This window comes from Athene noctua, chromosome 22 (assembly GCF_965140245.1).
Source record: "Athene noctua chromosome 22, bAthNoc1.hap1.1, whole genome shotgun sequence".
NCBI lineage: Eukaryota > Metazoa > Chordata > Aves > Strigiformes > Strigidae > Athene > Athene noctua.
The window spans coordinates 8,567,736-8,595,198 of NC_134058.1; the positions used below are offsets into that span (position 1 = coordinate 8,567,736).

At 52.4% G+C, this 27,463-nt stretch overlaps 3 protein-coding genes across 10 annotated transcripts in view; all 3 read left to right on the forward strand.

The window, feature by feature from the left end:
- The window catches only part of CCDC30 (coiled-coil domain containing 30), a 42,016-nt gene extending 27,450 nt beyond the window's left edge, over nt 1-14,566 (forward strand). For 5 of the 8 annotated variants that reach the window (XM_074924511.1, XM_074924510.1, XM_074924506.1 and 2 more), the window contains 14 exons: nt 1,336-1,473; nt 2,271-2,428; nt 3,453-3,699; nt 5,145-5,318; nt 5,633-5,842; nt 6,504-6,661; nt 7,377-7,524; nt 8,470-8,591; nt 9,676-9,817; nt 10,366-10,502; nt 11,373-11,487; nt 12,399-12,466; nt 13,132-14,363; nt 14,477-14,566. In XM_074924511.1, the coding sequence (XP_074780612.1) occupies nt 1,336-1,473; nt 2,271-2,428; nt 3,453-3,699; nt 5,145-5,318; nt 5,633-5,842; nt 6,504-6,661; nt 7,377-7,524; nt 8,470-8,591; nt 9,676-9,817; nt 10,366-10,502; nt 11,373-11,487; nt 12,399-12,466; nt 13,132-13,345 (2,031 nt within the window). In that variant the 3' untranslated portion in view covers nt 13,346-14,363; nt 14,477-14,566. Of the gene's footprint in view, nt 1-1,335; nt 1,474-2,270; nt 2,429-3,452; nt 3,700-5,144; nt 5,319-5,632; nt 5,843-6,503; nt 6,662-7,376; nt 7,525-8,458; nt 8,592-9,675; nt 9,818-10,365; nt 10,503-11,372; nt 11,488-12,398; nt 12,467-13,131; nt 14,364-14,476 lie in introns of those variants that run through there. The other 3 variants (XM_074924508.1, XM_074924512.1, XM_074924513.1) reach the window with 3 other exon arrangements.
- A 426-nt stretch (nt 14,567-14,992) lies between these two features.
- Nucleotides 14,993-23,451, forward strand: LOC141969100 (peptidyl-prolyl cis-trans isomerase H-like). The gene is made up of 8 exons (XM_074924533.1): nt 14,993-15,235; nt 15,724-15,788; nt 16,419-16,442; nt 16,942-16,986; nt 17,425-17,467; nt 20,035-20,127; nt 22,829-22,968; nt 23,363-23,451. Exons 1-8 carry the CDS (start codon nt 15,020-15,022, stop codon nt 23,364-23,366), a joined length of 630 nt encoding a protein of 209 aa, XP_074780634.1. The 5' UTR covers nt 14,993-15,019; the 3' UTR covers nt 23,367-23,451.
- On the forward strand, nt 23,346-27,433 carry LOC141969088 (uncharacterized). The gene is made up of 7 exons (XM_074924515.1): nt 23,346-23,451; nt 23,676-24,167; nt 24,858-25,010; nt 25,324-25,500; nt 25,853-26,085; nt 26,710-26,819; nt 27,278-27,433. Exons 2-7 carry the CDS (start codon nt 23,844-23,846, stop codon nt 27,418-27,420), a joined length of 1,140 nt encoding a protein of 379 aa, XP_074780616.1. The 5' UTR covers nt 23,346-23,451; nt 23,676-23,843; the 3' UTR covers nt 27,421-27,433.
- The last annotated feature ends 30 nt before the right edge of the window (nt 27,434-27,463 follow it).

Here is a 27,463-nt window from a genome sequence, read left to right on the forward strand (position 1 = left end):
GCAGCGTGCTTGTAGATTTGAGCCAAGACCTTCCTGCAGAGCAACAGCACGGTTACCCGTTAACAGCGATTGCTTTTCTGAGGTTGATCATCTGGCTAATTCTGAATCTGTTTAACGTGGGTCCTCTTTAATATCAATAGTATTCTTAACCAGAATATGGCATGTTAAGAAGTCAGAAGTTGTAAAAGTCAGAGAAGTCTATGCAAGCAGCTTGCTGGGATCCCAGCGCTGCTTTTTGTTACGTGCCCCAGGGACCTCAGTCTGCTTTGGTTGAAGGAATTTAACTGCTGGATAGACTTCTGGGGGGTTTATCTCTGCTGGGATTGTTGCTGGTGCTCTCATCTTCCAGCTGAGCCATAGAAGAGAGAGAGCATGTCACAGCACAATTGCACAAGGGCTGGCGTAGGCAGGAGAGGGGCTGAAAATGAGACTAAAAATATAGGAGAGCTTCAGATGTGTGGCCTGGGTCAGGCAGATGAGGGGGCTCCATCTGTTACAAAACTCATATTTTAGCACTCTGAGAGGCCTTAAACCAGCTGTGAGTCACATAATTTCATTGAACGTAAGTAAAAAACAATGAATGTCCAGAACTGTTGGCACAACTGCACATACACAGAGTCTGACTGGAGGAACAGTGGCATCTAGAGGACAGAACTTTTGTAGTGCTGTTAAGCAACAGCTCCACAGTGTAAAAGCTCGGGATGCAGATCAAGCCTTGCTGATGGTGGTTTAGGAAGGGGCTAGGTCAGTCTGTGAATATGCACGTGAAAAGGAATTCTCTGATTTGAGGGATGGTGGGGAAAACAGGAGTCGTCACTCTTTAACTTTGGTATCCCAACAGTTCAATCTACTCATGATCCAGGGAGCTTTTAATCAAAATCCTACATCCCTGTAAGCTTGGTTGTAATTCAGCCACTGGTGGCCTGGTGGTTTTGCCTAAGCAAAGGACTATTTTCCAATCAAAGGATCAGATGGGTTCATTCCCTTTTGATAGAGCAGCTGTATGGGGACGAATCATTTACCAACGAAGTATTGGAAGTTAGCTTGGTATGAAATCATTGAGTTCTCCTGGGAGTTACACGCTGGAGGTCAAGATTTGAGGTGGTTCAGCGTTTGTTTGTCAGGATGTCTAACACCTAGAATGAGTGAGTAAATTGGATAGTATTTTTGGTTTTGTGAATTTTAATGATGCGCTATGATGTGAAGAGCTCGTTGCATTTTTTGGGAACTCTCTTTGTTTTCAAGAGGTTTTCGGACATTTGAGAGGAGAAGCTTTTTCTGAGCTTGTAGTTTGGGGTGTATTACGTCCACTAACTCCTGTTGTTTCCTCGCCAGGGGTTGCCTGACTCAAAATCAGAGCTTACAAGCCATTGTAATAGCTTCCTGAGTCTCCAAAGAACATCAGCAAGCAGGGATCTAATTAATGTATCCCATGAGACACTACAAAAAGATAGTGCTTTGCTAGATACAAAGGTGAGGAGTGTAAAGAAATCCCTGTTGTTCTGGTGTCTGACACAGACAGAAGCTGTTGGTGTACGTTGCTCAAATGTTTGTAAATTCATCTTGGTGTAGATAAGAACACCTGGAACTGAAATATTATACTAGCATACAGTCAGGAAGAGCTATGGATTAAAAAGCTTTAGGAATCAAAAAAGTTGCTAGTGCTTAGTGGGCCGAATAGTATTTTAATTTGAAGGATTTTGGTTCACCTCTGCTTAGCAGGAGATATTAGACCAGGCAGATTCTGGTCCCGAGCCAGTCTGGGCATTTCTGTGTCCGTATGCACTCCTTGTGCCTTCCTTTCTTGCCCCTTTTATTTTCTTGGTATCTTCTCTTCACATCTCAAGTTTTGGGTCTGCCATTGCTTGGTGTTAAGGGTTTAGGAGACATTGAAAGCAGAGAGCAGCCATCTGCAGAAAGCTGTTTTGGGTTGACTTGGATGGAGGATGCCCTCCATGTGCGACAGCTGAATACCCACCTTGTACTCTCCCTGTTTTCCCAGGAGTTGTTAGTTTTTTTAAGAGATACAGCACATGATATGAAGTGCTGAGAACTGCAGATGGGCAGCAGAAGAATGAAATCAAATAAAGAAATGTGATGTGATGGTAGTTTACACACAGCTATGTCCTGTGCAGAAAAGAGGACTTCTTCATTGTAGCTGCAGAATCAGAAGCCATGTCTTGATGGAGTCCCCAGATTGCCTTATACTACTCAAAAGGTTTCCATGAAACCAAAGAAAATCAAAGTTGTGGTGTTTTCTGACCTTACAGGTCTCTGAACTCCTACAAGAAAAAGAACAGATTAACAAAGTCGAGCAGAAACATGAAGATCTATGTACAGATGAAAAGACATATGAAGAACAGATGGCTAAAGTAGTAATTTTGGAAGAACAGGTCAAAAACTTGAGGGATGAACAAGAAGTGCTCTGGTAAACCTTAACACAGCCTGTGGTACTTTCTGCTCCTTATCTTTGCTGACTAATATTTTGTCTTTTATAAATCCCCATAGTGCTGTTTCTGGCAAAAATGGGCACAGCAGCTTTGTGTCTTCCTTATCAGGTAATCATCCCTCTGTAGAGATTTTGGTGAATAAGCATTTCCCTTAGTGACATCATGATCAGTCAGGAGTAAACCTTTTCTGCAGCTGTGCCAGATTCTGAACGGCATAAATGAGCGCTGTCCTTAGGAAAGAGGCTGCTTCTCTTGGGGTGAGGCATTATTTAGACTCATGCAGTTGCAGAAAGCTCCCATCATGGGCCTGGGCTCCCGGGGGCTAAGTGCTTCCAGCAGCTGCTGATACACATCCTGCTGTGGATTTCAGTTGTCCTTGGAGGGAAGGTGTCAGCAAGCATCAGGGTTGTAAATAAACCTCTTACAGGTCCTCTGACTCCCTTTTTTCAGGAGATCAATACAAATTTGGAGTTGGAGCATCTATGCTCAGGCTCTCATTAGTAAGTAAAAGCTTGGGTTAAATCCATTATAGTTACAGTCAGCTCAGTTACCTGGATAACCAGGTACTGAGATAAAGTAAAACTAGGATAAGACAGGTAGGTTAGCTTATAAGGACATATAGTTTGGATTGAAATCAGTTGGACAGCTTGCCTGGGAGATCTGAGCCCGTACTTCCACACAGCGAGGCGTTGTGCGAGGGCTGCTGTGCTGCGAGTGTTGTGTGAGTGTTTCCTTAGCTGGCAGTTAATAACCTACTCATGAATGACTGAGAGCTCACCCTTTGGACACTTTTTTATTTCATGGGTCAGTGTCCAGGGAAGACTGACCCTTGCCCAGAACTGCTTAAACCCAGGATTAAGTCCCCTTTGGAGCCTCCTGAGATGCTTGAGCGTTGCCTTGGGTGTTTCACTGGACTCTCATATCCCAAGTTTTTACCCTTCCGAGGGTGGTTTCCCTTGGATATGTATAGTTATCTCTCTCCTTTCCTATTTCTCCTTCGAGTTCTCAATTACTAGAAAGCAACAAGAAGAGGGAGAAGCTAGAAAAGCAGCTGAAAGAGAGCAACGAAGAAAAACGGTTGTTACTGGAAGAAATTGCCCAGCTAAAACAAGATATCCTGACTACCCGGGACCAGGGCGACAGCACGCTCAGGGAGACTTTGAGGGTAAATCAAGGCATGGCACACAGAGAGAACAGGTTTCTAACGTCGCAGAGCTCTGCAGGCAGTTTAGATGGGAGTGTTCAACAGGTATGGGCAGCTTTGCTATCTGCACTGTACTTTTTTTTTTTCACTAATTTTGTGTCAAAACCTAATTAAAGTGGACAGGAAGCTGGTCCTGTAGGTGTTAGCACACAGTGGGGAGATGAGGCTGAGTGATTTCCTTGGGGAAAATGTTTGGAAAGTGTGAATGTCATCTTCTCCTTCTGTTGTGTTTTTGGATGTAGTGGGAGTTTGGATACCCTAAACAACCCCCTTAGTGCACACGAAAGAAAAAAGTTACACAGTCCTCCAGTGCTGTTTTAAACCTTTTTGGAGCTCTTTCTCAGCTCCTTGTTGAAGTGTGAGACATAGAGCTGCCTGGGTATTCCCACAACAGCCTTGCTCTTGCTGTAGGCAGTTGTTCTTCTTCCCTGCTCCTCCTTGGGATTTTCTGCTCCTGCACTCCATTGAAACAGCTGGGTTCTGCTGCAGCCCCGTGCCCGTGTCTCAGCTGCTGCTCTCCAACTGCTCTACTGGCCGGCAAGACCCCTCTTTGTCACTATGTTTAGTTGCGTTTTAAATGCAATTTGTTCACCTCTCTCACCATGTGATCTAAAAAAGAAAGGGAAGAGCAGCTAGCCCTGCCAAAAAGGGAAGAAATTATGAAGGGATCCAGGATGGGGAGTCTGAGGAGGAGCAAGGATTAAATGCAAGAGTTTGGAAGAGAAGGGAGGACAGGGTGGCCTGTAGGCAGGAGAGGGAGTGGAAGGGGGAGGATCAGAGTTGTGCTGACACCAAGAAGCAGCAAACGTGTACCTTCAGAGCAGACCAAGACACAAGGTTTAGAGGGAATGCTGAAAAGCCTCCTGATAGAAGCAGGTGGGGAAAAAAAAAAACCAAACCTAACTGGTGTTGAGGACAAATGACATTGCCAGATCCTGCAGTGCTGGCTCAAGACTTCCCAGCTTGGGATTTTGTCTGGGGAAGGGAAGCTTGATCTTCAGTGGCTTTCATCTGGTCCCAAGAACACAGGGTGAAGATGCAGAGCGGAGGGCAGATCTACAGGTGGCCAAAAGCGATGCTGGGAAAAAAGGTTTTGATACGCCAAAGGTGGGAAGAGCTTTTAGTCTGTGTACAAGGTACTTGCAAGAAGGTGGGTGAACCAAAGAGCTCAGTTACCTTCCGAAAGCCTTCACAGACTGTCAGTGACCACCTTGACAGGTCAGGTTTTAATAGGGATTTATTCTCTCATCCAGGTTATTGCATCTTCTCCCTCAACCTCGAGAGTCGTATTGGCTTCTCTGAGGGGATGGACAGGGTAGGGAGCAGGATATAGTGTGGGGGCAGAAGAAATGCTTGCCTGGCTCTACCTATCTTCCTACTTAAATACACTTAAATGCTACTGGTGTACTCCTACCTTTCTTAATTACCAGTCTTTATCTTTCCTTGAAATTAATTTCCATGTAACCTTTGTCGTTTTGCTGTTTGCACAGATTCTATCCAATGAGAGATTCCAGCAGCAGGAGGAAAAAATGCAGCAACTGCGACAGAACTTGCGTCGAGTTCAGAACTTGTGCAGCTCAGCCGAGAGGGAGCTGAGATACGAAAGGGAGAAGAACGTTGACTTACAAAAGCAAAACCTCTTGCTCCAACAGGAGTGCACCAAGGTAGGAACCACGTGCAGGTAGAAGTGCTTGGAATGAGCATCACATAATTTTACAAGCTGTGGGAGGTCTGAGGTGCTGATTTCAACAGACTGGACCTCACTGGCATTTGACTGTACAGAACTGGGGTCTCAAGCGTTCTCTGCCTCAGCTCCATGGAAATTGCACCACCTCCAAATAAAACACATTGTACTTGCTCCCTCTATTTCTCTTTTATTCTTGTTCACTCTCTGGTAATCCTGTTGCCCCTTTCCTAATCAAGATGTTTTAGATGATACATGCTGAGTGCAAACTTGATTTCTTCTCTTGAAACTCAGGTCAAAGCTGAGCTGAAGCAAACCCAGGCAAAACTCTCAGACACAAATGAAACATGCTCCTCTCTCTCAGCGCAGTGGGAAAAAAGCCAGCAGAAGGTCAAAGAACTTGAACAAGAGCTCCTGAAGTGCTCCCAGGCTGATAAATTGCAGAGCAGCCTGCAAGAGAAACTTGCACAGGAGAAATCCAAAGTATGCGAAGCACAAAAAAAGGTAACTCATCAATGTGAGCTAAGTTAACGGGAGGTATGTTTTTAGCAGGTTTGTGCAGCTGTAGTTCAGAAAAATCAAGCACTAGCAGCTCATGAACTGGTTCCTTGAAGACTATTTTGCTAGTCTGTTTTAAGATCACTTGGCGAAGTATTTTAGAAAAAATGTCTGCTATTAGTGGAAGCATAATCAAGACAGTAGAAGCCAAATCTGATGGCTCAGCTCCTGTCTCTAAAGCTCAGTATCTCTGAAAATACTGGTAGTAGGGCTGGCAGGTGCAGGGAGACCTGATCACATTCCTGCTGAGGAGATTTCCTGCTGTTTGCTATCTGCTAAATGGGAAAGTTTGTGTTTTCCATGGCATTGTGAGGCTGCATGAATTGTTGGATTCAGTTTTGAAGTGTGCAGGATCAAATCAGGCGCAAAAGGGTTTGTTGTTAATTGATGATGCAGTGTCTGACCCAAAATCTGGTGGCTGTTGGAAAGGTTTTACTTTTAATAGACTTTGACACAAAGACACACAGAAGTACTTCTGAGTAGAAGCAAGCAAATATTTCATTCCCATGACCCAGATACTGATGGATCAAAGGGATCTCAATCCCTTGGATTCAGATACTGGCCTATAAATCCAGAAAGTTTAATCTGTGTCCAATTTTAATCCAAGATTTCAAAACTCCAGCAAAAGCTAAAAGATTCACAACACCAGCTCCTGCTGGCAGAGGCCCGTGTTTCAGACAAGAAACTCCTGGAGGAGGAATTAAAGGGGGCCCGAGAAAATGAAGCTCGTGTGCAGCAAGAACTTCATGAGGAGCTGCTGAAAAGGTATCCAGGGCTGGGTAAGGCCTGTGCTGTGCATGGAGGGTCCATGTGTGCCGGCAAATACTGCTGTGCCAGTCTGCAGCTACCTTCTGCAGCTCCATGCCTGGCTCTAGGTGGCTTCAAGGAGTTGCTGCGCCACTGGTTTTACCTCCTATCTCTGCTTTTGACCTGCCAGAGGTCTGGATCCCCTCTTTATGAGATTTAAAAGATTTTTGGAGGCTTCTGCTGCCTTGGAAGGTGCGTGGCCCCTCCTGCCAGCCCAGTGATTTGTTTACCCTCCAGATGCCAGCAGGCCCCTTTCTTGTGCAGCTGGGATTGATGGTCCCAGAGACATCGTGCACCCTTTCCTGTGCCACTGGGACACAGGGACAACGAACATGTAGTGATTTAACAGAAATCACAGAATCATTCAGGTTGGAAAAGACCCTTGGGATCATCAAGTCCAACCCTCAGCCCGACTCTACAAAGTTCTCCCCTACCCCACATCCCCCCACAGCTCATCCAAACGGCCCTTAAACACCCCCAGGGATGGGGACTCCACCCTCCCTGGGCAGCCTGTTCCACTGTCTGAGAAAAGACAGTGGTCACTCAATGTTGCCCAGGGCAAGCGCAGAGCAGTGTGACTTTGTTTTTAGATCACAGCCAGCCTTGAAGTCACAGCAGCACATCATGGGCTGGCCTCCACATCAGTGTCTCACTGACACCATCTTGCTTTTAGGAAGCTCCTGGAGCAGCAGCTGGAGGAGCTGCGGCAGCAGCTCCGGCAGTCGCAGGAGACAGAGGCGTCGCTGGCCAAGATGCACGTGGAGCTGCAGGCCAAGACTCTGCACGTCCTAGAAGATGAGAAGAAAACTGACCCAAGCGAGGTGAGCTGTGGCATGGGTGAGTCCTCATCACCCCAGGGGATGCTGTGTGGGTGGCTGATGTCAGAGCAGACTACTGAGCTCTAGGGGAAGATGGGACCATCTGGGTGTGAAATCTGTATGTGGAAACTGCAGAAACAGGGTCAGATCCAGCCAGGTGCTGAGCCCTTGCAGATCCCACTGATTTTAACAGGAGCTGGAGGAATCACAGAATCATCTCAGTTGGAAAAGCCCTTGAAGCTCCTCCAGTCCAACCATGAACCTCCCTCTGACCATTCCCAACTGCCCCAGATCCCTCAGCGCTGGCTCAGCCCGACTCTTCAACCCCTCCAGGGATCCCGGGGACTCCCTTGGAGCTTGTTCCTTGGTTTGAGACTCATCCCCCCTCTCTGCCCCCTCCTGGCAGGGAGTTGCCGAGGGCCAGGAGGTCTCCCCTCAGCCTCCTCTTCTCCAGACTGAACCCCCCCAGTTCCCCCAGTCGCTCCCCAGCAGACCTGTGCTCCAGACCCTGCCCCAGCTCCGTTGCCCTTCTCTGGCCACGCTCGAGTCATTCAATGGCCGTTTTGGGGTGAGGGTTGGAAAAGCACCATCCCATCTCACATGGATTTCCTGGGGATGCAGCTCCGAGGGCAGTGAGAGAGGATTTGAAGGTAGAGGGGAAGAGGCTGTCCCCTTTTCTTGCAGAACATAGAGCTTTTTGCAGGAAAATCTTGGCAGAGTCTGCTGCCTTGGAGGATGCATTACTTTCCTCTGCCCTGTTGAAGCCCAGAGCCCCACAGGCAGCACATGGACTCCCTCTTTAAGGGGAGGAGGCAGAATGGGTGGATATTATCTCTACTGAGAACCACTGGGATTTATGAGAAGCTTTGGAGACCAGGCTGAATTGAGGCAGAAGGAACCCTACAGCTGTAGACACACACACACAAATAAAAACCAGATGTTTTCCAGCATCTCCAGTGTCAGAAGGAGTATCAGAAGCTGTCGGAGCAACTTTCACTGCTGAAGGAGGAAAACAAAGCCCTTTATGAGGAAGGAGTCCGTCTCCTGAACCAGAAAGATCTGTGTGTCAGGTAATGACTGAAGCAGAAGGGGATGTGTAGACACACAAAAACCCACGCAGGAATTGCTGTTTATATGACCGACAGTGACACTGGATTTGACTGTTCCGTAGCCTTTCTGGCCTCTCCTGTTGAAGGCATTTAGCAGGCAGAGTTCTGCCTTAACCTGACACCCCTGTGTGCATTCTGCATCGCCTGTCTGCTGCCGTGTTCTTAGAAGCCGGAGGCAGCATAGAGAACAAGGGGGTGCCTCTTGAGGGGGGCTGCTCTTTAGGGTCTGGCATTGCCAGAGATGCTTCATGGAGCTGTTCATTTCTCCCCAGGGCATTTTTGATCTAATTTGAAGCACAGTAGCCTTTTTGTCATGAGTTTTAAGCAAGCATGGGCAAATATCCCTTATATGGTAAAGATTTATCTTTTTTTTTTTTTTTTCTTTTGACATTGTTTTTCCTTCTATCCAAACTGGATATAAATAAAGAAGAACACTGCCTAAATGGGACAAGTTTGAGGGGACTAGCAACAATCACCAGTCTCAGCAGAGACAAATATTTAATCCGTGTTGCAGCTCTAAGAAGTACCCACTGAAGTAGTTCTTTCTGCAACCTGTTTGCCTGACCCTTGCTGTTTAGGATTCTTCTTTTTCAGCCTTCTTTTCCCCCCCATACACAAATACTTTCCCTTAACCACCCATATCCCCACCCAAATAAATAACTTAGGCTTTCTGTGCTACTTCCAGTTTCGGTGAGTTTATAACCCTGTTTGGTATAAAGAGCTAAGAGGGGCGAGCACAAGGATTTGTAAAGCTGGGAGTCAGTTTTGGGAATGCTTTGGGTCTTTTCCCTCCATCAGTTTCCATTTGGTTGACACTTAATGGTGTAACCTTTGCAACAAAAAAGCCCCCAAGCTGATCAGTGAAAGACATATCTGGAAAGTCAGTGTGCTCACTCTGCCTTTAGCTGTGCAGCCAAAAGTTGCTGGGTCCCAGTTCAGGCTTTGAAGAGCCTGAATAAATACAGGACATCTCCTGCCTTGATCTTGACCCAGAACACAAAAGCATTTTGCAGCCTGGTGTTTGTCTCTGCCTCTGCCTCCTCAGGAAATACAACGAAATGCAGCTCCGCCACAAAGACAAGATCCGCAGAGCCAAGGAGACCTTCATCCACGAGGTGAAACAAAGGGACAGCAGAATTAAACAGCTGGAAAATGAGCTCAGCGAGTCAAAGCTCCAAGTGGAAAAGGTGAGGGAACACATCAAGAACTTCTCCCCTGAGGGAACACAGGGGAGCAGGCTGCTGTGTGTCTTTCAAAAAGTGCCGTTTAGGGAAAAAAGGAAATGAGGTTTAGGAACAGCTGGTTTGCACGTAATGGGATTGTGCTGTTAAAAGAACCAGGAGAGCTCTGCCTGATGTGCTGCTCCTGCTCCCTGCGCAGGACTGATACTGCCCTGGGAAACAGCTGGCAGTGCCGAGGGGCTCCAGCCCATCCTTGTAGGAACAAAAAAAACCCCAAAAGGAAATTCCTGGCTCAAGTTTACCCTCAGGGGAACTTGTGTCCTCATAATCCCATTCAGAAACTGTCTGAGCTCCATCATCTTTTGCCTCAGAAATGTAACTCCTGGGAATTGACTCAAAAGCCTCTTGTTGGAGTATGTTACATCAAATAGCATTATCACTTCTAGGAGTGAACATGCTTGGTGGTGACCCCTTTGGTACTCTAAGGTTTACAGAGGACAGGGAAGAGTGAAGTGTAACAGCTGGTTGTTATTTCCTTCTGCAACACTGTTCAGGGGAAGGTGCTGATTGCACAGATCACTGCTGAGAATGACAAATTACTCCAGGAAAGAAGGCGGCTCCTCCAGAAGATAAATGATCAGGAAGAAACCCCTTGGAGCAACTGGGCTACAATTGCCACCCTGCAGAGCAGGTAAGCACGTAATGATGCCTATACAGAATCACAGAATCATTCAGGTTGAAAAATCGAGTGGATTTCCCACACCTTGGGATCATCGAGTCCAACCCTCAGCCCAACTCTACAAAGTTCTCCCCTACCCCACATCCCCCACAGCTCATCCAAACGGCCCTTAAACACCCCCAGGGATGGGGACTCCACCCTCCCTGGGCAGCCTGTTCCACTCTCTGACCACTCTTGCTGGAAAACATTTTTCCTCATGTCCAGTCTGAGCCTCCCCTGTCACAGTTTCAAGCCGTTCCCTCTTGTTCTGTCACTAATTCCCTGTGGGCAGAGCCCAGCCCCAGCCTCTCTGCAATGTCCTGTCAGGAGCTGCAGAGAGGGATGAGGGCTCCCCTCAGCCTCCTCCTCCTCACACTGAACACTCCCAGCTCCTTCCCTGGCTCCTCACAGGATTGATTCTCCAGCCCTTCCCCAGCCTCGTTGCCCTCCTCTGCCCTCGCTCCAGCCCCTCGAGATCTCTCTGGGATTGAGGTGCCCAAACCTGGACACAACCCTCCAGGTGTGGCCTCACCAGTGCAGAGCACAGGGGGACTGTCACCTCCCTGCTCTGCTGGAAGCCTGCCCCCTCCCAGCTCTTCTGCAGTTTTCTCTTGTTTCTCTTAAGAAATCCAGAGGAAAGGCTGAACTGTTCCCCAGTTACAAGTCCTGAGGATTTTAATTGCTGTGGGATGTAATTAGCCCCTTTCCCCATCACAGCCCTCGGTGTACAGCTAAAGGCTGTAGAGAACGAAGGGTCTGTGGTTGAAAAGGAAAATGCTCCTCTGAGAACGTAGCGTGGCTGGAAGGGAAATAACTTGTGCTTTGTACGTGCAACGTGCTCAGAGCGAAGATCGTGGATGAGGAGAAGGTGCGGCTGCAGGAGAGCAAACTCCAGCTCCCCGGCCACGTGCCCACCACACCGACCACGCTGAGGGGCATCCACACTCCCAACACGGAGGTGAGACTCTGAGAGGGCTCGGGCTCAGCAGACGGGCTGCAGGAGCTGATGTCTCCTGCAAGCGTGGTGTGGTGTTTGTAGCTGCAGCTGAGGGTGCTGGAGAAGAGCTGAATCGATCCTTGGGTTGGGATGGAAAGGGGCAGCAAACACCCAGAGTGCGGCGGCTTTAGGGGAGAGGGGGGACTCTGGGGAGCTGCAGCTCAGTGCCCTTGGCACACTGCTCCACCCCCGAGCTGCTGTCTGAGGAGATCCTTTTTCACAAGGACAGAAGTTTCACTTTGGCTCTTTGGCGGTTTCAAGAGTTGTCAAAGACGTTAGTTTTAAGTCAGCTTTAAAATTAGGAGAAGTAACACAGAGCGGTGTGGTTGGGAAAGTTACTTTTGTCAGCCAAAAAAGGTGAGACCAAGCTGACGGATAATGTCGACTAAACTGAACTGAATGGAGATCTGCCTTCCCCAAACACTCGGGTTGGGATTGACCAAGTTTATGAAGAACTTTGGGGGAAGAAATGAAGAAGAATCCAGGAAACCCCAAGATTGTGTTTCGCCAACTCCTCAAATAAAACAGGTGGATTTGGAAGTTTGTTGGTGCATTTTGAAATTTGGAGGGAACGCAGTTTGGTTGGAAATGAGCTATTAAGGGTGAAAGTGCTGTTTGGGGCCTGGCAGAAAGAACTGATTGTGTGTTCCACTCTGTTGTATTTCTTTCTGTTTGTTTCACCTGGGCTAGTGAGGTGGGGTTTTGAGTTTAAATTCAGACCCAGAGGACAAACCAATGATTAGTACCTCAGTGGGGCTGGAGTTCATGGGGGGAACTGTCAGTGGAGCTGGGGGAACTGTAAAGACCAAGACTAGGTGGAAATTCGGGGTCTGACACACACCTCCTCCTTTGAGATCTGTTCCTTCTTCCAGGGCTTGAAGAGCGTTAACTTCTCTGAAGGCCAACTCCAGAGTAAGGTGTTGCCATCTGCCCGTACCAGGTACCGTGGGGTAAACGGAGGAGGCAGGGATTGCCTCTCTGCATGTGGTGAGGGAGAGGTTCAGAACTTTGGCTGCACCACCCTGTGCTTTCACCTCCAAGGGTCTGTCTTTCTCCTTGTTTTGGTCAAATTATAGGGAAAATGGTATAAAAAAGACTCTGAAAATACTGGGATGGCAAAGTAAAATCTTCAAAATATGTGGGGGAACGCTGTGGGTTTAGTAATCCTTCTGGTGCCCGGTGGTTTTGGAGGAACGTCTTCACACCAGAGGTGCTGAGAGTCAGAGGGCCACGGCTGCCTGGCGTGGTGACCCACATCCCAGGCTGTGCTCAGGAGGGAGCCCCAGCTCCTCCTCCACCGGTGTAAGCCAGGAGCACCGTGATCTGTGCCGAAAGGGGCAAGGGGAAGGCAGAGACACTCTGTGACACTGGTCTGTGCGGGTGGCAGGCTTGGTGGCAGCCTTGGGGTGCTGTGGAGGGTGATGGACAGTCTGGGGGGGTGCTGGAGTGGGCGAGGGCCATCAGGTCCTTGGCTGGTGGAAGAGTATTGGAGCTTTATCCCTGTGCTGCCCCCCAGGGATGCTGGGAGGGACGCTGGGGCTGTGCAGATGGTGGAGGGTTGGGTAGAGTTTGCAGAATGACGGAAGAGAGGAAATCTGTTTTCAGCTTCCCATCACGAGAACCGCCAGACTCGCTCACCCCCCCGAAGGCCGCGCAAGACACGAAGCCTGCAGGAGGAGCTGAAAGCCAAGACTCCTCCTTGTGTTTATCCCCCTCTCAGCCTTCTGAGATCGGCTACTTAAATGTGGCTTCACCTGGAGACACCACAGCCTCCCAGCTGCAGGAGGAGAGTCAGAGCATCAGCTCCGAGAACATCTAAAGTTTGGCGAAGGATGTTTGTAGAATGTTAGCTGGGCTGCAAGGTTTTGGGCTTCTGTTGCTGGGGGATGACGAGGACTGCAGGGGAGAATTGCCAGATTGACTGAGTTGGAAATTTCTGTTTCAGCTGTACTACTGACCAGCTTTTTTTTCAATTTATCCTCTTGTAAGTGTGTGTGTGAGAACCCAAACGGAGTCTGGAATATGTAGATAAACTCAGGAAAATGGAAGAGGGGTGGGGTGAAGCATATCTTCCCCTTAACCCTAATTCCTTGTCCAGTCCAAAATTACCAGTTCTGTGAATAAAACTCGGAGAAGTTCCCTTCCACCATGTGCCTGCTTTCCTCCATTCCCCTCGATCTGTGGAGGACTGGAAAGATCTGTGCCTACTCAGGAGGGCTGGGGATGAATCGGAATTGCGGTTTGCACGAGGGGGAACCAAGGAGATGGGAGTGCTCGGAGGAGGAAGGGGAGAGGTGCTCAGAAAGAGTGAATTGTCCTGGAGGGCATCTGAGCATGCCTGGTGGGGGCTGGAGGGGACCTGAACTGGCACAGAGGGCCACAGTGGGGATAAGAGCGGTCCCCAAGGGAAGAGAGCAGGTCTCCCCTGGGAGGGAACAGTGAATCTCTGAGGATCCACACACATGTAAGATGAGGTTCATTCAAAACCTACTTGGCTCCAACCGCAATTACAACAAAAGTTTTGTTTCCAATCTGCCCTGCTCTTTTGTATCTGTGCTGACAGCACAGTTAAGGTACTTGATTGGAATCTGTCACCTTGTTCTCCTCTCGGGCTCCTCTTTACAAAACCCATTTCAAACCAGTTGCAAATAACTTTTCACCAAGGCAGATGGTCCCCTGCAGCTAGAGATTCTCCGCTGGTGGGATTTTTCAGCAAGACCTCCTGAAACTTAAATTGTCTTTGAGGCTTTTTTTATTTTCAACTTGATTTTTTCACCCTGCAAGTCTCCTAATCTTGTTTCTGTGTCAAGGAAGACACCATGTTTGTGTCTGCTCAGGTGAGGTTCAGTGTGGGCTGTCTGTGACTCTCTGTGACTCTCTGGTTCTCGCTTGACTTTGTGGGCTCGGTCTGCTGTGGAAGTAACATCGGATCTTTCTTTTTCTCTCCCAGCCACCGGTAAACGTAAAACCAGATCTGGTGAGGATTGTCGCCGGACATCTGCTCTTCTGCCAAAGGTCACCAAAGCCTGGGATATCCCTGCTGGGGCAACACTGTCCGACAGTGACAGTTTTGAGGGAGAGTTATTAAAGTGATAGAAAACACTCAGGAAAGTTGGTGGAAATTCTTTGTCGCCCCCATTCTGGCGAGTGAAAGCAGCCATGGAGGCCACGCCCCACAAGGGCCGGGGGAATCCAGCCGTGTTCCCCGGGCACAGTCTCCCCTCCCTCGGGTAGAGGGAAAGGACCGCGGGCTCCCTGTCGCACCCGAGGGGCCGTACGTCCCCGCCTCAGGGTGTCCCATTCTCACAGGGGGTGTGTTTCAGGGCATCTCCGGAGCCCTGAAGGCCACCCGGGCCCAGCCCTCCGCCTCCGCCACGGCTCTCGACACCCTCCCGGCGTCATCCGGCGGCTCGGGTCAGGAACGGCCGCGGCGCCGGCTCCGGGGCCGCCTGGGCCCGCCGGGAAAACGCTGCCGGGCCACCGGCTGCCTGCGATGCCGGCGCCCGCCCTCCGTCCCGCCGCCCGCCCGCCCGCGGCAGCGCCGGGCCCCGCGCTGAGGGGAGGCCTCAGCCCCGCCCGCGCCCCGCGGACACTTCCGGGGCCGGCGCCGCTTCCGCCTCCGGTTCCGGGCGAGGCGGCTGGCATGGCGGTGCTGGCGTCCAACCCCAGCAACCCCGTGGTCTTCTTCGATGTCACCATCGGCGGGCAGGTGGGCTCGGGCGCTGCGCGGCGGAGCCGGGGGCCGCAGCGGGAGGCGCTGCGGGGGTGAGCTGGGGTGTGGTGGGGGTGCAGCGGGAGGGGGTGCGGGGCTCGCAGGGGAGCAGTGGCCGGGGGGCTTGCGGGGGTGCTCCGGGAGGGGGTTGCGGGGTGCCCGCCGGGGTGCCCTGCCGCGGTTGCTTGGGGGCGTTCGAGCGTTCGTTGCGGGGCCTGCGGGGGGGCGGCTGAAAGCGCTCGGAGGGGCCCAGCGGGAGCGGGGCGCGGGGCAGAGTCGGGGGCTGCAGCGCTGCAGGGGCGCGCGGGGCAGGGCTGGCAGCAGGGCTGCAGGGGAGGGGTGCAGGGGTGCGCGGGAGGGGGCTGGCAGGGGTGGGGGGTGCAGCGGGGGGGCGAGTTTGTGGCGCTTCCCCGGGCGCGGCGGTGGGGAGGCTGGTGCGTGTGCGAGGGGGGCCCGGAGGGCTCACGGGGCCACCGTCTCCCCAGGAGGTCGGCCGCATGAAGATCGAGCTGTTCGCCGACGTTGTACCCAAAACAGCAGCGAACTTCAGGTGAGGAGCAGGCGGCGTTTCTGCAGCTCGGCCTGGGTCGGCTGTGGAGACTTGTGTGTGCAGGAAGGGCTCAGGGGGCGGAGGGGCCGCCTGCCCCCCAGAGCCGCTGCGCTGCTTTGCTCCTCTCTCCGTTGCCGGAGAGGTGCGGCCGTGCGGCACCCCGATGCCCTGGGGGAGGCCGCCTGGCCGGAAGGTGAAGGGCTCCAGTCCCGCTCCGCTCCCCGTGTGGAGCTTCTCGTACGCTCGGTGCCCTTGGGAAAGGCCGTACCTTGAGGGCACGGCCACGCGGTTCTCTTGGCGCTGACCGCGGGATGCACCGCTTGGGCGTCCCACTGCCACGGGAGAGATGGATGTAGCCTCTTCTCTGGGAAACACGGTGCCTGCTCCACGTTCACTGCCCCTTACGAGCTCGGCGTTAAATATCTGCCCTGCTCGACTGCAGAAAGCAGAGAAGTCTCTTTTAAAATGGCAGTGGGGAGGAGTTGCTGCCGGTTACGGTTGCACCGGGGTCGTCCCCGATGCAGCAAGGGAAGTCCTGCACACCAGGCAGTGCACGTTGGCTGAACGCAGCGCTCTGTGTCCTGCGGGGGCAGATGTGCCTCACGCTCCGCTCTCTTTTTTGTCTTGCAGGCAGTTTTGTACGGGCGAATTCAGGTAAGCGGCTTACGGTGTCCTGTAAAGTAGCCCACCCGGAGAAACAGGAGTGGCTGAGTGGGAAGAAGGCTCGCTTGGAAGCGTTTCTTGCCCTGCCAGTACAAAATGAAAGAGTTGCAGACAACTGCTCTGATGAAATTGGGATGAGCTCGGTCCGTCGCAGAGGTGGCGGCCGTTCCCTTGCGGGCATGACTTTGTTCGTGCTCAGGTTGCTCTGAAAAGCCCTGTCTGCACATCCCACCTGCTCGTGCTGCAGAGGGCGGTGGGATCCCCTAAAGGTGCTGGCTTGGGTGGTGTAGGGAACCGTGTCATTTAGCTGGCAGAGCTCGCTCGAGGTTTGCCTTTGCCTCGGGCAGCACCAGCCCGGAGCCAGGCTGCAGCACTGGGTGGTCTGTCAAGGCAGTAGTAACGTGTAGGACAAGCCCTTGGAATTCCTGGGAGGGTTTTGTGTCGGGATATGCAGTAAGTTGCAATGGTTTTCCTTGTCCTTTCCTTGCAGGAAGGATGGTGTCCCTGTAGGTGATAAAGGAAGCACTTTCCACAGGTAATTCCTCTGCTTTTGTTTAGGCACTGAAGTAGCAGTCTGAGGTAGATGTGGTTTTGAGAGCTGCCTGGGGCGTTATTGGTCTGGGAGGCATCTGCAGGTCTTGGCTGATAGCGACCTTCTGTAGCTCTGGGGCCTTTGGGGGTCTGTCAGGTGTGTACGCTGGGGTCACTGGGAGGGATCCCCCGTGCCCGGTGCGTCAGGTCAGAGATCACGTTCTGGCATCCGTCCTCTAATCGCTATCCCTGGTCGAGCAGCAGCGGGTCCCGAATTGCCCGCTAGCAGCGAGTAGTTAATCTTTGTTGTAGACGTTAGACTGTAGCATTCACAGCCGCTGATAAGTGTCGTTGTGCAGCGAGGCAGAACTCCTGTTTGCCCCATGTGAAGCTTCTTGAGACATCTGTCTACTGAGAACTGAGCATTGTTTTACTTCTTCAGGGTAATCAAGGATTTCATGATCCAAGGAGGTGACTTTGTAAACGTGAGTACTGCTATATTCCTTTGGTGCTTTTCCTACGTGGTATATTAAGCAGCTGCTTCCCAGGGTCCGTGCTGATCTGTGGGGTCTCTTGGCTCTCTTTTGAGGTACTCTAGTCACTGGAGGTTTCCTCGTAGCATTGCTGCCGTCTTACTGCCACAGACTATAATGTACTTGAAACCAAATCTTGGGTGAGCATAGCTTGTCCTTCCCAAGATATTTTCTCTCTAAAAGAAGCATGGCGGTACAGCTAGAGGCTTCTCAAACTTGCAGAGTTTGGTTTTTTTTTTTTTACCGTGTTGTCATTCCTCCTTCTCCTGTCCCCCCAAACAAATTTCTGTTAGCTCTGTGGAGAGAGACCCTAGGTACGGAAGCAAGTGTCTAGTGCAAAGGATAGTTAAATAAAAACTAACTGTTTGTTAGTGAATTGTCTGACAATAGAAAGGAATTTTGTGCCCGCAGTGGTGGTCGTGCTCTGGCTTAGGGATAAGCCGAGGATACGGGGAAGCCTGGAGGACCACAGGGTCTCTTCCCTGTCCTAGGACCCAGTAAAACTATTTCCTTCCTGGAAGTATTTCAAAACATGAGGGGGATGATAAAGCTTTTTTGATACAAAATTGATAAAGCTTGGTTGTGTGAAAGTCACCAAGAGACCTGACCGCAGAGCGGGTGGCTCAGCCACCCCAGACTTGCAGGTAGTTGCTGATTGTGATGCTGCTCAGCTGTCCCAGTGGACTTTATTACTTCCATGAAGCTCAGCAAGCATTGCAGATTGCACCAGTATTTGTGATTCATAAATTACACTTGCTAGAGTTCCACTTGAGGAGCAAGGACAGTCACACTGATCACTCGAAACGGGTCTGTGTTCCTGTCTCGGAGCTGAGAGTAAGCTAGACAGAACAGGGGAGAAAGAAGCAAAGGCTAGGCAAGCAGAGCAGCAGATGTGGAGCTGCACATGGTACATTACTGGCATCTTATCTTCCTGTTAAGTTTGTCCTCCTAAAGAACGTCTGTCTTAAGCAGAAAGGCAGTGAAGGGAGGCAGGTTGCAGCAAGGCAGAAGAAATGGGGCTGAAGTGACACAGGAAGGGGAAATGATCTCAGGGAAGGGATCTGACCCCTGTGCTGGGCACTGGTGAGGCCGCCCCTCGATGAGTGGGTTCAGTGTTGGGCCCCTCACCCCAAAAAGTCCATTGAATGACTCGAGCGTGGCCAGAGAAGGGCAACGGAGCTGGGGCAGGGTCTGGAGCACAGGTCTGCTGGGGAGCGGCTGGGGGAACTGGGGGGGTTCAGTCTGGAGAAGAGGAGGCTGAGGGGAGACCTCCTGGCCCTCTGCAACCCCCTGCCAGGAGGGTGCAGAGAGGGGGGATGAGTCTCTGGAGCCGAGGAGCCAGCGCCAGGCCCCGAGGGAATGGCCTCAAGCTGCCCAGGGCAGGGTCAGGCTGGCTCTGAGGAAGGATTTCTGTGCAGAAGGGGCTGCTGGGCGTTGGAATGGGCTGCCCAGGGCAGGGGGGGGAGTCCCCGGGATCCCTGGAGGGGTTGAAGAGTCGGGCTGAGCCAGCGCTGAGGGATCTGGGGCAGTTGGGAACGGTCAGGGTGAGGTTCATGGTTGGACTGGAGGAGCTTCAAGGGCTTTTCCAACCCAGACGATTCTGTGATTCTGTGAAATCAACCCAGGGAAGTGGCTGTTGGAATAGTGAATGTAACTGACTGTGCCAGAGATACCGGGCTGCATTGCTTCTGCAGCTTTCCCCAAATGGTTCCTCACTGCAGCATCTGTCAGGCTGTTCTGTCGAAGGGTCCCTGCTCAGTCCTTTTGGCGTCATACACGGGAGTGTCTCTGCAACCCCGGACCAAAGGGCAGGGTGGCCTTTCAGCCACGCCACGACTTATGTGTCTTGCCTGAACCATGCGTCAGGCTTGTGCAAAGTTACAAATTTGTGAGCAGTCAAAGCTTGCAATGTGCAGCTGCTAGGGGCCACGCTGCTTTAACTTAGAAGCGTCTTGAGGGCTGAGGGCTGGGGCTTGTCCTTGTAGTACAGGATGTCTCGACTTGGTAGAAAGTTCAGCAAAAGGTAGAAGCTCCATCTTTCAGAAACTGTCTTTGATGAACAGTGAGATCACTTCCCTAATTCCTATAAAATCACAGAAAATAAGGTGAAATAAGGAAGCAGCAACCAACTTTTTCCAGGCAACCACTTCCCTTTTCTCACCAGCCCCTACTTTGATGTCCCCTCCCCTTTCCCTGCCGAGGCCAGGGGGGTCCATCCCAAGCCATCTGTAGCCTCTGTCTCTCTCTGGGAGACTTGAACCTGATCCTTACCACCTCTGTGGGTTTCTGCCAACACGTGGATGGCAAAGGATGTGCTGTGGAGTTAGAATCCACTCGATGATCCTCTTCAGAAATGAAACATTGAACGTGTTCACTGCTGGCGTGTGCAGATGGCAGGACGGCACCCATTTTGGGCTGGGTTTAACCCTGTCCTTTGGCTTGGGCATTTTAAATTTAGTTTTTAAATGGAGCTGTTCCGTAGCAGTTGCTGTGGCTGAGTGGGCACCTCTCTCGCGCAGGGCGACGGCACTGGAGTAGCCAGTATATACAGGGGTCCTTTTGCGGATGAAAACTTCAAACTGAAACACTCTGCTCCTGGGCTGCTCTCTATGGTGAGTATAAAATAGGGACATTCTAAGACCAAAAAGCTTTTGGTATTTTCTCTGTGCCCTTTTCCGAAGCGTATAAGTGATTTGCCAGACAACAGGAATCTCCAGCACCGGATACAAGGTCTAAAAGACCTGCTTTGTAGCTCCTGGCCAGAAGGCTCCTCATGAGTTAATGTGTTGAGCGACACAGTCCTGATCCTGCAGCATCCTTTCTTTTTTACCTGCTTGGCAGCCTGAGCAGCAGCACATGTGGGTGGCTTGGAAGTTGTCTGTGTTGGTTGTCTGCAGCTCTTTGGGTGTCGTGGGGAGAGGGCAGTGGGTGGGTGGCGACAGCTCTGACACGGGCTGTGGGCACCTGGAGGCGGCTCCGGGGAGACCTTATTGCAGCCTTTCAATACTTATGGGGGCTTATAAGAAAGACGGGGACAAACATTTTAGCAGGGCCTGTAGCAATCGGTCAAGCAGTAAAGGTTTTAAACGAAAGGAGGGTAGATTCAGACTAGATAGAAGGAAGAAATTCTTTATGAGGAGGGTAGTGAAACACTGGCCCAGGTTGCCCAGAGAGGCCGTGGAGGCCCCGTCCCTGGAAACAGTCAAGGTCAGGCTGGACGGGGCTCTGAGCAACCTGATGGAGGTGAAGATGTCCCAGCTCATTGCAGAGGCCTTGGATTAAGTGACCTTTAAAAGTCCATTCCAAACCGTTCTGTGATTGGAGGATCCCCCCAGAATGTCTGGGGGTGCACGGAAGGGCACATGCAGGGGGTTGTGTGTGCCCCACGGAGCGGTCTGGGCTGTCCCCAACAGCACAGCGCGGTGAGCAGGGTGCCCCTAAAGGTGCAGGAAGGAGTCCAGGGACCCTCAAGCAGCACAGCGAGGGCTTCAGGATGCCCCCAAAAGATGACAGATGGGATCAGCAAGGACATTGCAAAAGGCTCAGCCAGCGAGCGGCCAAAAGCCCCGGGGTCCAGGGTGTGCCAAAAGGGCTGCCGAGGGGCAGGGGTTGCACAAAGACATCCCTATTGTCATACCCCTAAGAGAGAAGGGAGCACCTAAAATCCTCCCCATACAAGAACCGGCAGGTGTTAAACCAGAGGAGAAACCTCCCCCTCCTCCCCTGTCCAGGATGGCCCTCTCTGGCAGTAACTGGCCTAGCTCTGAAGAGATAAGTCCAGCCACCCCCAGCTCCTCTAATCTTTGAGGACTGGCTCGATCTCAAGGGGATTAATCTCGTAGCAGATTAATTTGTCACCTTGACTGCAACCGGGGGTGCAGGAGGGAGCCCCCCGAGGAGTGTGGAGATGTCACCAAAGGCGCCTCTGACAAACAGAGGGCTGCAGGGTGCACCAAGGGCACACCAGGGGGTTTTGGGTGAATCGAAAGGCGCATTGAGGGGTGAGGGGAGACCCAGTCGGCGCAGCCACAGGTCCAGGGTGCATCGAAAGGCACGTGCATGGGGACTGGGCACACCAGAAAGCAAAGCGAGGTGTAGGGGCGTCCTGAAATGGAGCCCGGGGACTTGGGGTGCCCTTAAAGCGACAGCCAGGGCTCCAGGGATGCAGAGAGAGGCACAGAAATGGGTCCAGGGTGTTCCAAAACTCAGGCTGAGAACCCAGGAAGCACAAAAAGGGACATGGGCGTGTCCAGCCACCGCCTCTTGTGCTTGCAGGGAGCCTTGCTGGCGAGAGCCCGCTCTGCCGAGCCCGTCTGTCTCCCACGCAGGCGAGCCTGGCAGGCAAGAGGAGGACAGGGGTCCACAGGGAGGTGGGAACCTTGGGAGAGGTGGCAACCTTGGAGAGGTGGCCTTGGGCAACCCTGTGCCCCTGGACACGTGCACCAGGGGCTGTTTCCTTGGCAACGGGGCCTGTACACACACAGAGAGGTCCTGAGCAACGGGCCCCTCCCAGCCCCCACCGAGCCCGTTATGACATCAGCGCACAGAACAAGAGGGGTTCTGGCACAGGCCCTGCACACACAGTACCTGGTGGTGCTGCCAGTGCTGTGTCAGTGGGCTGGTGCTGGAGGCACTGGTAGAGCTGGTGCTGCCAAGGGAACTGGTGCTGCTGGTGCAAGTTCTGTTGGAGCTACCAGTGGAGCTGGTGGCAGCGCTGGTGGAGCTGGTACTGGTGCAGCCGGTGCTGCCACCGCTGCTGGTGGTGGCTGAGCCTGCAGGCAGCTGCCCGTGCCCTGCCACTCCTTGGGGTTGGCTCCTCTGTTGGCAGCCGACACCAGGCAGCGCCCACTAAGTCCTGCCTGGCACCGGTCCCCAGGGATAGACGAGGGGAGGCGGTTCAGTGCCCACCCCCGCCGGGCCATGAGGAGGATCTGGCGGTGGCTGTGCAGGAGGGACAGGAGCAGGGGGGCAGGGGAGGGTCCCGCGTCCTCCAGGATCAGCGGTGGCCATGAGCCGCCGCCAGAGGCACGGGACGAGCTGCACCGTGCAGCCGCCACTGGCAACTGGGCCCCAGCGCGGCCGCTGGTGGAGGAGCGCGACACCGACTGCCGGGACAAGGCCGACAGGTAACGGGGCGCAGGCAGGCGGGCGCTGGCTGGGAAGCTCCGGCCTCTTTTCCTCCCCTGGGGCTCAGCTTTGTGCCTGGGGGCGTTGGTCCTCGAGGGAGGTCAACACGGAAAGGGCGGGCAACAACGGGCCCTTCTCCTTGCCGTGAGCTGTGCCCACGACTGGCTCTGCTCTTTGTCTCTCCAGGCGCGGCGCGCGGCCCGTGGACGCCCGAGGGCGGGAAAAGAAGGGAGAAGCTGCTCCAGGCCAAGCCAAAGGGGTGTCAGAACCCAGCACTCCCCGTGGGGCAGCAGCGAGGCGGTGTGCACCCGCCCTGCCGAGAGCAGGTAGGACTCTCCGGGGTGGAGGAGGGATGGGCAGAAGGCCTGTCGCCTGCCCTTGTGGCGGCTTGCCGTGGAGACGGGCCGTTTGGAAACGATGATGTGGTGTGGCTGATGATCCAGGAAAATGCACTGCCGGGCCTTGTCCCTGCAAAGCAGAACTCTCGAGATGCTCATTCCTTCGGGGCTCATTGCTGATCACTTTGAGCCATCCCGTCATCCCCCTGGCACAGGGAAAAGAGACGTGTCTGGAATCTGCATTTTGACAGGTCCCCCTGGCTTTGGGGTGTGTGGCTGTGCTAGGGTTGTCTCTGGAAGCACGACGGTTGGGAAAGCACTGTAGGCATCAAGGAGCTGTGTGAGCTCACTCTGGTTTCAACAATATGTGTGTTTAATGTAGATGAGCCTGCCGCCTGCTTGGAGTCGGCCGTCCGTAAGTCGCCATCAGATGAAGAAGGCGTCAAGGAGAGCCAGAGCTTTGGGCCGGAGGTATGCAAAACCAGAGATTTTCAATTCGAGTCCTCCTTCCCGTGCTAATGCAAAGCCAGACTTTTCCATGAATCGTGTCTAAGGCAGAGTTATTGAAAACTCTTTGATCATCTGATGTCAAGCAGCTGACAGTCCTCTTCTGGTTGTATGAAATGCTGCTGCTGTCTCCTGGTTTGAGCTGATTCCCTAAGTGCTGTCCATTTGTGTTCTGTAACTTTGAACAGGCAGAAGATGGCAGAGCCCGAGTACTGACGGTGGGGTCAGATTCATCCCCTTCCCACCTGAGCCCTGGGACACATCAGCCATCAGAAGGTGTCCAGGCGCAAGTGTGTCTGACAGAATGTCACCAGTGCCTTCGGGTGCAAGGACAGCTCTGTGAGGACGTCACTGAGATGCGAGAAGAAAACAAGAGCTTGTCTCGTCAGCTGAGCAAAGCCGAAAGAAAAGCTGATGGGCTGGAAAAGGAAGTGGACCAACTGAAAAAAGCCCTCTTGGAAAAGACATCGGCTTTAGAGCAGGCAGAAAGAGAATTACAAAGGTCCAAAAGGCAGACAGAGGACTGGCATGATCTCTGCCTTATGAAAGATCAGAAGAGAGAAGATGTCACCAAGAAGGCAGAAGAGCTGCTGCAACAACTGGCCGAGCTCCAAAGTGAAAACTTTTTGCTGCGTCAGCAGCTGGGAGACGCGCAGAACAAGGCCGCCCAGGAACGAATGGTGAGTGGTGGTGCCTTTACATGCGAGGCCGACAAGGTAGAAAAAGAGGTGAGGTGAGCACTGGCCAAGACTGACTTAAAGGAGAGCGGTTCCCAAGGCCGTCTGGCGCTTCTAAGAGTCGGCAGGTGTGCGGAACATGCGCGGGAGTCCTTCGCTCGGCTTGGTTCTGTTCTGCGCTGGTTTTGTTGGAATCGCGGAAGGTTCTGACAAGCCTTGAGATGTTTATAGACACACACGTACGTAGAAACGCTGAGGCAGGCGTTGGGTTGCGTTTGTGTAGCAGAACAATGGCGTGAAGGCTGATACACAGAGCTGGCTCTAGGAAGCCTTGGCTGGGATCACGGGAGAAAGGGCTGCAGTCCAACGACAGCTCCCGCGTTGGCCTCCGGTTAGATTTTAGCATTAACTTAAGGAACAAGCCAAACCCCACAAAGGCACAGTCTCGGCATCTTTCGAGGGGAATGTGCTGGGAGACAGAAATCTTCACTGAGTGATGACATTTCTGCAGTCGTCTTCACTCGCCAGGGATGGCTGGAGACCATCAGCTGTGCAGATGCCCTCTTCTTCCCGTGGATGCGATGGCTTTGCTTTGCGATGCACTTAGAAAACTGATCTCGGTCTGTGAACTAGTAACTGGAAGTAAAAATACGGACTTGGGCTTCTTTTTCTTTGTACTCGTTGTTTCCCTAGAGAACAGAGGCACAGCTGCAAGGAGAGCTCGCTGATGCTGTCAGAAAGCAGCACACAGCAGAAACTGCACTGCAAGACTCGACGCACCAGTGCAGTCGCCTGAAGGAAGAAAACTCCCGCTTGCAGGAGGACCTGGACAAGGCGAAGGCCAAGGTATACAAAGGCTGTCAACACGTTAATGTCTCTGAAGCTGTTCTGAGGCACGGACGTGCTGTGATGCTGCAGGAGGAGTGAGCGCCTTTGCCGCGGAGCCTGTCTGGAAAGGAGGGATGGGTGGAAGCTGGAGCATCTTGTTGGCAAGGGCTTGAAAGGCGCACGTACTTTCCGAAATCCAAGCGCCTTTTCCCTGGGTTGAAATACAAACTCAGTGCATTGACAGCCATGATCTCGATGCATCCCTTTGATGGAGTTTCACCGAGACTTGAGACCCCTCTGCTCAAGGCAGGTTCTTTTTCCCCACGTACAGGTGCGCGAACTCTCCGCAGACTTGGAGCTGCTGTCCCAAAAATTTCTGCGGCTGGAAGCTCTAAATAAGGAGATGGGACAGATGGTGACAACTCTGTCAGATCGCTTGGCGACTCCTGGCCCAGCTCACACCACAGCAGAGCAGGAAGAGAAGCGATATCAGAGTCAGCTTTTGCAGGTCAGTTCATGTACCATTGGTATCTGTCGTCGGCGTTGCGTCCTCTTGTGGTTGCGCTCACGACTTCTGGGGGTTTTGTCTTGGGCACGTGGTTCTCTTTGTTAGTGCTGTGGGTTTGGCTTTCCCGTAGGGAAGGCGGGCAGCTGCAAAAGGCTGCGTCAGAGTCTGTGTGTCGTGTGTCCTGGGACCAGTGGGCGTGAAAAACACGCAGCCATTTTGCTGCTCCTCGTCCAGGCAGCGTTTAGGCTGTTTAAGAGCTTTTATGTCAAAGTGGCGGAAAGAGCAGGTTTGTTGAGAGGGCTGGGCATTGCCTTTGTCTTCCCGTTTCTTGAAGTTGCATCTTCTCTTTTAGGTACAGGCAGCCGCTGAAGCCAGAATAGAAGAGATGAACACCGCTGTCGCCTCTTGGAGAAACGAGCTGGAGCAGATCATTAGAGCTCAGGCACTCGAGCTGGAGAGAGCACAGGAGAAGCAGGAGTCGACCGCCCTGCTCCTGGCTTATGCTCAGGCAGAACTGAAGAGCTCTCACAAGCGTTTCTGTGTGATGGAGGACGTTGCAAGAGTTCTCAGAAACAAACTGAATAAGTAAGTCCAAACTTTTTTTTCCCCACCTAATACAACAGGACCCTTTTCATTGTGGCTTTTCCAGCCCACGTCCCTTTCTTGGATCTGGGCAGCACGATGTGTGCACTTCTGCAGAGCCCACCTTGGGCTCTCCCATTGCCGAGCCCTGGTTTTGTTTCTCTTGACGGACCCTGAAGTAACCAAGCCGATCAGGCCTGTCTGGAGGGTGGTTTAGTTAGTTTTCTTGGAAAGGTTTTCTGCAGCCGCCTCCTCTTGCTGCACGTATGGTGGAAAAGAGGAGCTTCCTTTCCCTTCTGCTGTTACCCTCCAGCTGAGGGGAGACACACGGGAAAAGGCAGAGGGGACAGAACAGGAGGCTGTGAGGCAAAAATAATCTCTTTGCTGTCCGTGATAACAGTCTGTGTTTACCGCGGGAGGAGGGAAAGAGCCCGGAGTCCTTACGACCCTCTGGGAAAGGTCTGACAGAGACCTCACACAGACTGCTTGGAAGCCCGAGCAGCAGCACACGCGGGTGGCTCGGAAGTCTTGTGTTCCTCAGCCCAACAGTGCAGCGTCACATCTGGGGAACCGCTTGGTGCCACCGTGAGCAAGAGTCGTTTTTGCACGCTCCTGCATTTCTCACAGGGCTAATGAGAGGCTGGCAGAAGCCAGCAGGAACAGCGGCGAGACTCTGCAGCCAGAAAGCGGAGGTGCGAGCAAGGCCAGGGCACCGAGCGTCAACCCATCGGGCTCAGGTAAGCAGCTCCAGATGTGATTCTTCAGTGCTCGGGCGGGTTAGGGATTACGGTTGGGTTTGGCTTGAGATATTGAAAGCGTAGAAGCCTTTTCCATGTCATTCCTGGTCACGTGGAATTAGGAGACAGAAGTTGCTTGCTCATCCTGCAGAGCATAAAGCAGGTCTTGTTAGGTGGAACCCCAGAACAGGGAGCGGGATCTCCAGAGAAGAATTTCCTGACAGTGCTTCCTCTGGAGTTTCTTTCACGGGCTTTAGAAGGTTGGCTCCTTATGGTCAAACATGGAAAATCTTATTTCTTCCGTTGTGTGTGTCCCTTTCATCCCTTCTGGTTTCCTCTGGAGGCCTTCAATCTCTCCAGACCTTCACAGCGTCCTGTGGCAGTTGAGAGTTGTCCATTGCCTTTGTGGGCTCGGTCTGCTGTGGAAGTAACATCGGATCTTTCTTTTTCTCTCCCAGCCACCGGTAAACGTAAAACCAGATCTGGTGAGGATTGTCGCCGGACATCTGCTCTTCTGCCAAAGGTCACCAAAGCCTGGGATATCCCTGCTGGGGCAACACTGTCCGACAGTGACAGTTTTGAGGGAGAGTTATTAAAGTGATAGAAAACACTCAGGAAAGTTGGTGGAAATTCTTTGTCGCCCC

Excerpts from the sequence above, each read along its gene's own strand:
- LOC141969088 (XM_074924515.1), top strand. The coding sequence starts at position 23,844 with ATGCGAGAAGAAAACAAGAGCTTGTCTCGTCAGCTGAGCAAAGCCGAA. Across the intron at positions 25,011-25,323 it reads TGGACAAGGCGAAGGCCAAG|GTGCGCGAACTCTCCGCAGA; the intron begins GTATACAAAGGC and ends CCCCACGTACAG. Across the intron at positions 26,086-26,709 it reads CTCAGAAACAAACTGAATAA|GGCTAATGAGAGGCTGGCAG; the intron begins GTAAGTCCAAAC and ends CATTTCTCACAG.
- LOC141969100 (XM_074924533.1), top strand. The coding sequence starts at position 15,020 with ATGCCGGCGCCCGCCCTCCGTCCCGCCGCCCGCCCGCCCGCGGCAGCG. Across the intron at positions 15,789-16,418 it reads AAAACAGCAGCGAACTTCAG|GCAGTTTTGTACGGGCGAAT; the intron begins GTGAGGAGCAGG and ends TTTGTCTTGCAG. Across the intron at positions 17,468-20,034 it reads AAGGAGGTGACTTTGTAAAC|GGCGACGGCACTGGAGTAGC; the intron begins GTGAGTACTGCT and ends TCTCTCGCGCAG.